Here is a 12505-nt window from a genome sequence, read left to right on the forward strand (position 1 = left end):
TGTATTTCACCGCTGCTACTGCTAACCCACAGGGGCTTCAACTTGCCATTGCATGTTTGTCTGTAAATGTTTGAATGTAACACGTTTCCTGATTCGCTAGTCGTAATCGGCATGTTGAAAGGAGTGGTTTTATTGGTTCTCTACGTCACATGACCTCCAACTACTAAAGAGACACCTCCCCGTTCATGAAAACATGCAGTCTTAGTTTTTTTTAGCGATTTCATTTTTTGGGGTATTGAAACTGATTTTTTTTTTTTTCCATTTTGATACAAAATACAAGAGGCGAATCCGAGAACCAACAAATTAAATTGGTGTGGCCTCACTTTACTATATGTGTTCTGTTATGTGTTGTATTGTTGGTTCATTGTCTTTAATGTTAATGCTTCACATAATGGTTCTGGTCTCTTGAAACGATCCGGAGACGTTTGCACATGCTACTCTTCCGTTCATGCGTGCCGCCATATTGCTTTGTCTCTTAAAGGTGCACCATGTAGTATTTCTTAGTATTCTGTAGTATATAGTTGTTCTTTTCCAGAATTCATGCTGCCCATTCGCAGATGTTACCTTTTTCATGAATGCTTTACATGACCTTCAAATTCCAACTATTCATTATGACACTTATGGCACTTTTCATACATTAAAAGGGGAATCTTTGCCATGGTTTGCCATTTTGAATTTCCAGAAATGTGCATTTTAGGTGCAAAACTTACTGTTCTTTTGTTATTCTAGTAAATATAAGTTTATTACTTTGTAAATATTCATGAAAAGATACATTTTGACTATAGGCAGCACAGTTTCAATGAGCAGCATAATTGCAATACCTACTCTGGCCACCAATACAGTGCTCCTTTACTGTAGGTTATTGAAGGCGGCGCAAACCTCTGATATGACAAGTTTTGGCATTGTCTTTTTGTCCAATGCAACTTCTACAGTACTTAAGTTGTATTTTATACAGAATAATTTTGTATAAACAAGTTTTTAATCTGACAATGTTTCGGCCTGTCGGCCTTCCTCAGATTATGACGTGAACTTTTTTATGCAACTCGGGAGTGTGCTGCACTTTTCTCCTCCTGCATTACTGGTTGCCAGCTCCTCCTTTTCTGGTGTGTGTTTTGCACCTCCAGTCATTATACGGTATGATTTCCCATTTTCTTAAGTAACTGACAAGAGGGGATTTGTCAGGTTGCTCAAGGTCTCTTTGGGAGATCAGTCAAGACCCAGTCAAGCCATTATTTAGTGTGAGGAAGGAAACAGGACGAGTTGAAATGTCCAGTTTTTTTCTTTGTATTTATTAATTTAAACATTATGAGGAAAATACAAGCATGTCATTATGAAACAACAGCTCTAAGAAGACAACAGGAAGCAAAGACACCTATTCACAGAAACTTTCAATGTAGATTTACATTTACACAGGCGTTCACCTTTCCAGGACAATACAGTACTTTAAGATCAGTTTCAAGACAAGGAAATTATTTCATCAACAAATACATTTTTTATAAAAAAAAGAAAACATGTTGTTCTGTCAGAATGCTTGCCTACCCCAGCAGTCAATTCATCGGCTTCACAACACTGCTAACAAGTAAAGTAGCTAATGACAAAATCGGAAGAACAAACAATATATGAGCAAATAGAAGTAAGACAAGGAACACTTGATCAACTAGGTGGAAGCGTCATTGCTGACATCGTCATTTTCACAAGCTTCATCCATCAAAGTCCTCATTTTGTGTCAGGATTCATTTACAAAATTCAAGCAGATGACAGCAATACATGATATGCTGCTACATTTTGCTCTAATATTGGCGTCAAAACAACCAGTAAGGATTCACTGCATAGTCTGCTTCAAGAATTGAAAGAAAGAAAGAAAAAATATAATCTCCCAAATATCATAAATAGATAGAAAAGCTTACAAATCAGGAACCTATTTACAACATTTACACAGTATCGAGATCAGGGAACGCCAAAACAGCTGCTCGCAAACACACATTGGCACACTGGTCAATTCGATTTTTGCAGATTGTGGTCCTGAAGAGTGTTTCTCTAAAGCATGGTTTGTAACTATGTTAGCTACTATGTCAGTTGCAATGCAATTAACCATTGGCAACAAACTAAGTTTCTAATTGGCTAGCAACAACGCTTTCGAAAACCCCAGTCCTGAACGATGAGAGGAGCACAGCAGAACCTCTTTGCAAAGGAGGTGCGAACGGTGACAGCTGAGACATCCTTACATTACATTGCATTACATTACACTTAGCTGACGTTTTTATCCAAAGTGACTTACAGTTATTTGCTCAAGGGCACTTCAGCATGGATGGAGGTGTACACTAGAACCTGCAACCTGCAACTCTCTGATCTTAGCACCACCTCCCTAACCATTGGGCCATGACTGCCTGCCCCCTTCACTGGATCTGGTCGAGCAGCGTCTGGCAGTCGCCCATGCGATCCAGCTGCTCTACGGACTCGATTAGCCCCTCGACCTTCTCCTGGGGCAGCACGGTGCCGGCATTGCTGCGGAACTTCTTGCACAGGCTCTCGTCGCTGAGCGGGTTGCGCCAGTGGCCGTAGAAGGTGTCGCAGCGTCCGATCAGGACGTCGCCGCTGTCCAGCGTCACCACCACCTCGCCGTACATGCGGTCGAAGTTGGCCGGGTTGTCGTGGGGATGCTCCACTCGCACCTTGGCGAGCAGGGAATGCAGTTCGGGCCGCCGCAGGCCCTCCTCGGAGAACGAGCGCACGGTCACCTCGCCGTCCAGCAGCGCCGTGCAGGCGTTGAACTGGAAGGAGTGGCGCGCCTGGTGCTCCGAGTCCGGGAACGGGCGGTTGATGTACTTGGACGGTGGCACTCGCAAGAGGATCTCGCGCACCCCTCCGGGGGACACCCGGCCGCCGGACAACCCCACCAGGGCCTCGTGGACGGTGGCGGCGGCGTCCGCCACCCAGTGCATGCCGAGGTGGGCCGGGAAGCGCTTGAAGCCCATGTCCTGCTCCTCCAGCAGGAAGCGGTGGGGGTCGTACTTGTCGTCGGGCGAGGCCAGGGGACGCGGGGCGTAGTCCTCGTAGAAGGCGCTGAAGCCAGAGACCCCGGGCACGGCATCCAGCACCAAGGGACTGGCCTCCAGGCCTCTAGAGGCCAGCAGTGCTGCCTCCAGGCCCAGGCGTGCCGCGTTGCCGATGTGGAAAGGCTTGGACTGGGTGGCGGCGTTGGCCATGGGAGCGCCCGACAGCGAGGCGGCGATGGCCAGGGCGTGGCTGCACTGGGCGCGCTCCAACGAGAGCAGGCGGGCGCACGCTGCCGCGCTCCCCATAGTGCCCACCACTGTCGGCGGGTGAAACCTGCGAGAGAGAGAGAGGGATGCGGAGGAAAGGACGAGAAGAAAAAGAAGAGGAGGGAAGAGAAAAAAGAAAAAGAGAGGGGGAGGAGAAGGGGCATGTGAGTGAGAGGGATGTTTTGGAGTCTCCCACCTGAAAAACCCCAAAGGATGAACAAACTTGTCTCAGCTGGTGGAACCCAGCCTTGGAATAGTACAGGCAGGGAAGCTGACAGGGGGGGACAAAGGGGTCAATTGTCCCAGGCCCAGGGAGATATGGGGCCCAGAATTAGGTCCTCATTACATTGAATGTATTGAGTGCGAGGCCCTTTTTGAGGGCATTGTCCCGGGCCCGGCCAAAGCTGTGAGCGGCCCTGAGTACAGGTGTACGTAAGTGCCTAAGTGATCCCTCTATGTCCGAAATTACACAGGACACAAGCCTAGTGTTTGTGCCGCCGCACTGAGTGGACCCTTAAGAGTGTGTTTTGGAGAGGAAATAACAGATTAGACGTGATTTCATTTTATTTGGGAACAGACGGAGAGAGCGAGGTGAGGTCACTGACGGTCATCCAGAACTGTGCTGGTCTGTGCGCAGCGCAGCAAGGCTGGATTGGACTGGTGATCTGGTATAAAGGGTATTCTCCCAGTGGGTCGACACTGTTCGTTTTTTTGTTTTTGTTTGCTTGTTTGGTTTTATCCTAGGGTCTGGGCCAACGTTTAAAGAGGGCGGCCACATTAGTCTATCTTCAATATAGACTGAGTCAAACAGGATGCCATGAAGTTGCCTTGTATATGTGACGGACCAGTTTAACCTATTGATGCCTAAAACACCTGCAAAAAATGCCTGCTGAATGCCTAAGCCCTCGTTGGGAAAGTTGCCCTCAGCCTATAAAAACCTAAATCTTAGCCTCTGATGCACATCAAAACATGAAATGCATTTAAACCCTAAGAATGTGTTGATTCAGCCGTAACATACCCACATTTTTATTTTAAAAAGCTAAAATCTCAAGAGCCTGAATGCAGCGTATATGTGTCTCCCGGCACCAAAGGTCAACAACATATACAAGTCATCAGGCTAAAATGGGTTAAAGGCGAAAGGGCCCGAGTGGGTTTTTGGTCCTTATCCAGCACTGGTCTCTGTGCAAACACTTGTCTGAGGGGACTCTCTTACTAACTTCCTCACTGGAGCTAAAACTGTTCCAAGTGGCCTCTCCCTACTAGTCTGTCTGGTGTGTGTGTGTGTGTGTGTGTGTGTGTGTGTGTGTGTGTGTGTGTGTGTGTGTGTGTGTGTGTGTGTGTGTGTGTGTGTGTGTGTGTGTGTGTGTGTGTGTTTGTGTGTGTGTGTGTGTGTGTGTGTGTGTGTGTGTGTGTGTGTGTGTGTGTGTGTGTGTGTGTGTGTGTGTGTGTGTGTGTGTTGTTGTTGTGTCTCCCTCTGTGTGCATGTTTGTTTACTTTTGACTGTCTTTTACGGTATTTGTGTGTGTGAAGGAAAATCCCATTGCACTCGTCTATGTCTGCAGGCATATACTAAAAAACCTTTTCTGGCAATGAACACACTGTTTCCTTCAAATCTCTCAAGAGACATTTGTTTTTGCAATCATACAATCCCTCCTATATGTATTTTGAGTAAGATACTGTAACTAAGTAGACACATGTTGTGCCTAGTGGGTGGACCAAGTAAAACTAAATGTTGAATTTTGGAAGAAAAAGAGGACCAATTATTTTTTCAAGGAACACTATTTTTGGCCTTTGGAGTTGGAGGTGGAAGTATCTTTCCTTGAGAACAACGGAGAAGAATCAGACTACTCCAATACATCCCAGTCAGTTTAACTACTTAAAGGTTATTTGGCCCCAGAATAATCTCCAAACATACATCCCAGTGCAGTGATACTGCAAGTCATGGAGGGCCAGAAAGTGGTGTTTATGTTTTTGCTTACCTCTTTGGAATGTTGGCGGCCTCGTTGGAGAACCTCAGGAGGCGTCCCTGGACCTCGATGCCCACATTGAACGCCAACAGGAAGTCCATGCCGCTCGGCTTGCTGTTGCTAGGCAACATGTCGCCAATGGCCAGCAGGGCGGGCAGGACTGCGCCGGAAGGGTGAGTGGCCGGGTGCCAGGTGTCATCGAAGTCCATGGAGTGGGACTGTGGGTTGTTGCAATGGGGTTGGGGGTGGACAGAGGGAATGGGAGAAGAGAGAGCTGAGTTAGATGTAGACCTAGAAATATAAAGTCAGTGCAAGAAAAACCAAACCCAAACAAAAGAAAAAAGGCTGATTAAAAAAATAAAATCTTTGAACACTTCCTGTTCTTAATAGTCTTGGCTGTGATCTTCAACATGAGCAAATGATCTATCACCCCGAATCTCAGGATCGCTATCCTGAAGGTATGTAGGTTACTTAAATGTTTTTAGCTCTCCTCTATCCTGAAGGTATGCAATGTATGATTACTTCAGTGTTTTTAGCTCTCCAAGGTACACACTGCAGTTTACTTCAGTGTTTTAAACTCTCCTCTAGAAGCGTAGAAGAGTACAAAGCTTGCTTTAGTGGCCTTAGCTTGCCTCTTCACCATCATCCCATGTGTTTCTCTACTTGGTCGCGAGAGACTTGGTGGTGGTATTGGAGCTCTTGTGTGGGTCAGGATACGGCCCTATGGCCGTCTGGCCTGCTTTGCTCTGCTCTGCTCTGCTCTGGTCTTGTCTGGTCTGGTCTGGACGGATGGACGAACAAGAACAAAAACAGTCCTGCTGTCCAGAAACCCCGACCACAGGAAAGGCTGAACGAGACTAATAACAGACTTTGGGAATGTCGTGCTCCCGGCTCGGTAAATAGATATTACGAGGGAACATCCCTAATATTTCCTGAGAGAGGGGTAATGCCTGACGGATTACGCACCACCTCCGTGTTATTAGCCTCGGCGGATGGCTTCTCTCCTGCCCAAAACACCTCCAAACAGGGAAGCCGATTGGGGAGGTTTGGTGGGGGCAAAGGGGCCTGTTGTCCAAGGCCCAGGGAGAGAGGGGGCCCAGAATCAGATTCTCTCAAAATGTATTGAATTATGCGTTGAGAGGGGGGACTTCCGATTGATTTTGTCCAGGGCCCGACCAAAGATGTCAGTGTCAGCGGCCCTGCCTCCAAAGCACTGTTCTAATGTTTGATCACCACCCCTGCCGAGAGAGGCTTTGTCTCGAGCGGCTACCACTGTGTTCATGAGAGCGAGGGAATGAATGCCTCATGGATTCTTACACATCGCCTCTGTGTTAGTACCCTCGGAGGACTTCTCCTTGCAAAACACCTCCAAGCAATATTACAGTTTTTGACCACCACCTGTCCCAAGAACATCTTTGTCTCAAGTGACTACTAATCTAATATCACATTGGTTTAGATAGAGTTATGTCTCCATGTTGGTAGGTAAGTTCTGTGGGTTGTATGTAATATACGTCTGTCAGTTGTGCAACAGTCTTGTGATGTGATGTTATGTGTATGTCCTGTCTTAAGCGAGTGTTGCTCAAGGACGCAAAATGAATTTCAGTGAAAACTGACAATAAAGTCTAATCGTATGGTATCGTATCGTATTGTATCGTATGGTATCGTATCGTATCGTATCGTATCGAATCGTTTGCATGCTTCATTGTGCCACATCTGGCGATAGTGTGAGCGTGTCCGCTCCACTTTTCACGCTTCACAGTGCCACATCTGGTGGAATGGTTTTAATCTGGCGAGGTATGAATGGTCTGCTGGGTGTGTGCCTATGACTGGGTAATGGCTTGGCTGGACTGGTGAGTGTGTCCCCATGTCCCCACGTCCCCATGTGCCATGGAAGGAGCAACACCCAGTCCTAGTCCTACACACATCCCTCTTTTGTGGTAGGTCAACTGAACTCACTTAATTGCACAATGTTTTGGTCAGATGACAACGTTTTTTTGGTCAGATGTGGTCAGATCGGGTGATTTTGTTGTTTTTAAGTGTCCTGGTGATGGTCATCTGACCACAAATTCTAAAATTGAAAATGACAACAGTGCATGGGAGCTGGTGACACTGGATCTTCTCAGAGCGACCTGTTCAAAGGCGGGTGTGTAAAAGTGTGTGGATTCGTTGACAAAGAGTCAGGCCTGGCCATGCCGTGGCCTAACGGTAGGGCACTTAGTTACAACGCCGGCGACCCGGGTTCGATTCTGGCCCGTGTCATTTGCCGAAACTTCTCCGGCTCATTTCCTGTTCCTCTGTAACTGTCCTGTCACAATAAAGGTATAAAAACTCCAAAAAATACTGTATCTTTAAAATAAAAAATCAGGCCTGTCTGTGAGCATGAGGTTGTGAGATAGAGATTTGAGACACTCACTGCGACGCCATTAACAAAGGCTGCCAGGGTGGGTGAAAGTCTTGTGTTCTTGCGGCCGTACACAGAGCTGATGTCATCTGGCGCATACATGTGCTGCAGAGAGAGAGAGAGAGAGAGAGAGGGAGAGAGAGAGATTATGCGTCAATGCGTCAACCTCATTTGGAGAAAAAGAAAGAGAAAGTGAGTTCCATCGCGTGCTTATAAGGTTAGATTAGTCACCATAGTCGGTCACTCCAGACAACACCCACACAGGAGTCACATGGGAATTTTGAAAGAGGGGTCGAAGCAAAAAACAGATAAACAGCCAGTAAAAAAAGATGGAAAGAGCAAGAGAGAGAGAGAGACAGACACACAGACAGAAAGACAGACAGACAGATACAACTTGCAGACCCACAGAAAGAAACACAGATTTTGTAATGGCACAGTCACAAGACTCAGTGCTCACTTTCAGTGTGAGTCAAGGGTTCTGCTATTTGCTGGCCACAAGACTGGGAGTCTCAATTCAGGCACACAGGAAACTGTAGTTGAGGCAGCCCTTGGCTACAAACAACCCGCCCACCCCCACCCCCACCCCCTCTGCCCTGACCCCAACACACTCGCGCACGCACGCACGCACGCACCAGCACGCACGCACGCACGCACGCACACACACACACACACACACACACACACACACACACACACACACTGGCTTGAATATCAGGTCGTTTGAGCAAAACAGCACCACTAAAAGGACATAGTCTGTTTACTGTATGTATGGGAGAAAACATGCACGTTTTTATTTCACTTGTAAAGTCTCCTTGGCAGACGGCAGTGACCAAGATGAACTAAAGGTCTTGACTACTAATCTAGGGTGCGTTTCTTGACAGCCTCGTTGCTTAATTGTGATGGAATTTTTCGTTGGAAACGGACTTAATTGTTGACTGCTTGGTAACGATGCCTTCGAGAAACAGGATACTGAAAGATAGTTTTAAAACATGCATGCATGTTGTGGCATGTTGCAAGTTACTGTCAATATCTATTCTATGATGATCATATATATTTTATATTCATAATGCTTATATTTGTGTGCGCCTTGAAGGGAGGCTTTCAATCTCATTGTCTGTGTATAATGACAATAGAGGTGTTTATTTTCTTTTCTTGTCTTTTCTTGTCTTTTCTTTTCTTTTCTTTTCTTTTCTCGTCTGGATTGTCACCATTCTACAGGGCATGGAGTAAAATCAATGAGTGTTGACACAGTCATTGGCACTGCACGGTATTTTGACTTCAGTTGACAAAAAGCTTAACATCTTAGATTTCACCAACGGTCTCAATGGGATTCCTGGAAGTGGCGTGTTCTGTGTTCTCTAGCTCCTGTGCGTAAACAGTAGTGGTGTGTGTGTATGGGGGGACGGACAAAGGAGGGACAAAGGGGTCACTTGTCCCGGGCCCTGGGAGAAAGGGGGCCCAGGAATGAGTCCTCATTACATTGAATTGATTGGGTTTGGGGACCTTTCAGATGTCTTTGTCCCGGGCCCTGCCAAAGCTGTCAGCGGCCCTGTGTGATATCCCCAACCCAGGGCCTCTGACAGCGTTGGCCAGGCCCAGGAACAAGTATTCTGAAAGCCCTCCCCAACTCAATACATACAGTGTAATGAAGTCCCAGCTTTGCCACCCTCCTCTCTCCCTGGGACCGAGACAACTGACCCCTTTGCCAACCGCTGTTGGCTTCCCTGGTGCTTGCTCCCGTGGGTGAGCTGTAGTAGTGTGTGTGTGCTACGCTACCTGTGACACCCCCGGCCCACACACTGAAAGCCAACACCGTTTAACTACTACGTAGTGGCCTCTAGAAAGCTGATGCCTTCCCTGCCTTCCTTACCTGGAGGTGAAGTAGGCTACTGCCAGCTCAAAGACCTGCTTCAGTACTAACGCACACACGCACGCACACACACACACACACACACACACACACACACACACACACACACACACACACACACACACACACACACACACACACACGTGAGACACATGCGACACACACATATACAAATGAACCCTTACCTGGCAGTGACGTAGTGCCAGCTCGAAGACCTCTGTGGTGCTGCCAATGAGGCCCACGCCCAGGCTGTCCAGCACCATGCGTTTGCTCCGCTGCAGCACGGTGGGGGTCAGGTGCTGCGGCTTCACCCCCTGGATGAAACGCCCGAAGCTGCTGGTCACCGTCTCCTCTGGGGCTGGACGCTCCACCACTGTTGGATGGAAGGGGTTTGGGTGGGAGAGAAGTGTTGCATTAATTCATTTTGAAGTGTTGGAGAAACACTGGGGGAAATAGGCCTAAACAGTGTTATTTTAGCACTCTAGAATGTACTCTGCAAGTGTTGAAGTAACACTGCATTTTACTGTGTGGTGTCAACATTTCAGAGTAAATCCTAATGGAGTATTACTGTAACAACAACACTTTGGAGCGTCAAGTGCTCTAACAAAGGAGTCAAAAGTCAGTGTAACATTTTGCAGGTGGTGTAATTCCAACTCTACAGCTCTTAACATTTACACAATACTGAGTAGATTCAACTCTGAAAATATTACACTGACCAAAGAGTAAAACACTTTTGTTTTAGTGGGACCAAATGTTATCTGAAAGAAAGAAAGAAAGAAAGAAAGAAAGAAAGAAAGAAAGAAAGAAAGAAAGAAAGAAAGAAAGAAAGAAAGAAAGAAAGAAAGAATGAAAGAAAGGACAGACAGAAAACAGTAAAGAACGAAAGACAGAAAGAAAGAATGAAAGAGAGCCAGAAAGAAAGAAAGAAAGAAAGAAAGAAAGAAAGAAAGAAAGAAAGAAAAAACATACCTTCAAAGGCTGACTTGTGCAGACCCCGAACTGCTGACAATGGAGTGATGGCCTTCTGTACACACACACACACACACACACACACACACACACACACACACACACACACAGCATCAGCATCATTGGAAAAAAGCTTAAAAGCCACAAGTGACAAAACTATGTAAATTCCACACCCCTCCCCATTGAACTGCATGTCAACAAAACAGGTTCTTCAAATCCTTCTTCCTCTTTGAAAAAGAAAGTTTCCAAACCTATAGCACTCGATTTCCCTTGAGCATATGATGACGTTTCTCTATCCCCCCGTTTCTCACCCACCTCTCTTTGGCCCTGCTTAAACTTTATCTCCGCTATCCACAAGCTTATTTTACACCTCGATGCTTTTATCTTCCCCAGGCCTGTCACAACAAGGGAAGCAAACTAGGCAATTGCCCCAGGGCCCCCAGCTGAAATGTCAACTTCATGAAGTTTGGCAGCGCCTTAATCAAATCAATGACAGAAAAAAATCAGTGATGCCAAGATATGGCTGCAGCTTAGGGCCCCCATCTGCCAGGGGGAGCCCTGATTGGCCAAAAGTGAAAAATGGCAGAATTGTGACAAGATGCAATGCTGGAAAAGGAAACCCAATCAGTAGTGTTGAGTACAGTTAGTAGACATGTTATCATAATAGTTCCTACCTCGTAATTATGACACTGTCTATGTAAATTTCCCATCCGGGGACCCCACAGCAATCTGTAGCCTAGGGGCCCCAGACCATGTTAATCCGGCCCTGCCCACACACCCTCTGTCTCCTCTGTTTCCTCTGTCTCAGAGGAGGACTTTTTTCCCTTCCCCAAACAGGTTCCCTGCTGAATCGGCGCAAGCAGCAAGAGTGGAAAAGTCATTTGAAACATGACCCAACCACTGCTGTCATGAATTCACGACTCATCTTTCGTCTCAAGTGTGTCAAGTGCCTTTGATCAGCTGTGGCCGGGTAATAACCACAGTTTAATATGTCTCTCTTGGGATGAAAAACAGGCACAGCCAGCGTAGCATACTGTAGAGCCATTTCTCAGGTGTTATCGTACATCACATATTATTACCATGCTGACAAGTGTAGATGAGCAATAACCAAGATTAGAAAAACTTTAAAAAAAAAAGTTTTGAGAGGTGCAAAATGAAGTAGGTGGTTTTGGCAAATAGCAAAATTGGCTACGAGAGAGCCACAAGAATGCAAATACATCTGTTGCTGCTGCTGCGGCTGCCAGAATCTTCGCATTCCCTCGAATACCAACTACACACACACACCCCCTCCACCTCCTCTGGCAAATATTGCCCTACATTCCCCCTACATCAGAAAAAACTACAGTGCAATTAATAGCACAACTAGAGAAGAATGTAGGCCTATAGGGAAATAACCAAAAAAATAATAGAGAGAAAAAAATGATCTCTCTGTCAAATTAGATGGAAGAAATAAAAAGGACAAAAATAAAAATAAAAACCCCTAAAAACACAGATTGAAAATATGCACACATCATTTTTTATCAGTCCTTTTTAATCAGTTAACAGTTTTTTTTCTTTAATAAAACAGAGTATGGGTACTTACCCTGACTTTGGACAGCATGATGTCTGATGCGCTGGTGTCTGGAGCTTGAGTAGACAGGAGAAGCAGAAGCCTGGCTCAGTGGTTCAGCTGCGGATGACAAGAGTACTCGGAGGAAGTGTTGATGGTTTTCGGTGCCTCTCTGCAAGTGGATGCTGGGTCTCGTGCTGTGGTCTGGTCTGCTCTGGTCTGGTGTTGGAAGACTCTTCAATCCTTCTTGAAGTCTGATCAGAAAGCAAGGCCAGCCCTTATTTATACCCCTGGCCCTCTCCAAAAAACCTATTGATATGTCAAGAGTGGAATCTCCACACTCTCCATCTCGTATTTTCCATCACAAATGGGTGGGGCCCCCCTCATCACCTCGCTGACATCATCACTGACCCCCCATGGAAACAATAGTGTTTCCGGCGGAACTGGACGGGACACAAGGGGGGGGCATTGAGGAGGGCTGGGCCG

At 46.5% G+C, this 12505-nt stretch overlaps 1 protein-coding gene across 1 annotated transcript; it reads right to left on the minus strand.

The window, feature by feature from the left end:
• Positions 1–1498: 1498 nt before the first annotated feature.
• Positions 1499–12369, minus strand: irg1l (immunoresponsive gene 1, like). Its single transcript, XM_063190428.1, has 6 exons — positions 12053–12369; positions 10471–10525; positions 9687–9874; positions 7644–7736; positions 5243–5448; positions 1499–3330 (listed from the first exon to the last, which is right to left on the minus strand). The coding sequence occupies exons 1-6, from the start codon at positions 12068–12070 to the stop codon at positions 2397–2399; spliced, it is 1494 nt and encodes a 497-aa protein (XP_063046498.1). The 5' UTR covers positions 12071–12369; the 3' UTR covers positions 1499–2396.
• Between the last annotated feature and the right edge of the window lie 136 nt (positions 12370–12505).

Source organism: Engraulis encrasicolus, chromosome 23 (assembly GCF_034702125.1).
Source record: "Engraulis encrasicolus isolate BLACKSEA-1 chromosome 23, IST_EnEncr_1.0, whole genome shotgun sequence".
Classification (NCBI taxonomy): domain Eukaryota; kingdom Metazoa; phylum Chordata; class Actinopteri; order Clupeiformes; family Engraulidae; genus Engraulis; species Engraulis encrasicolus.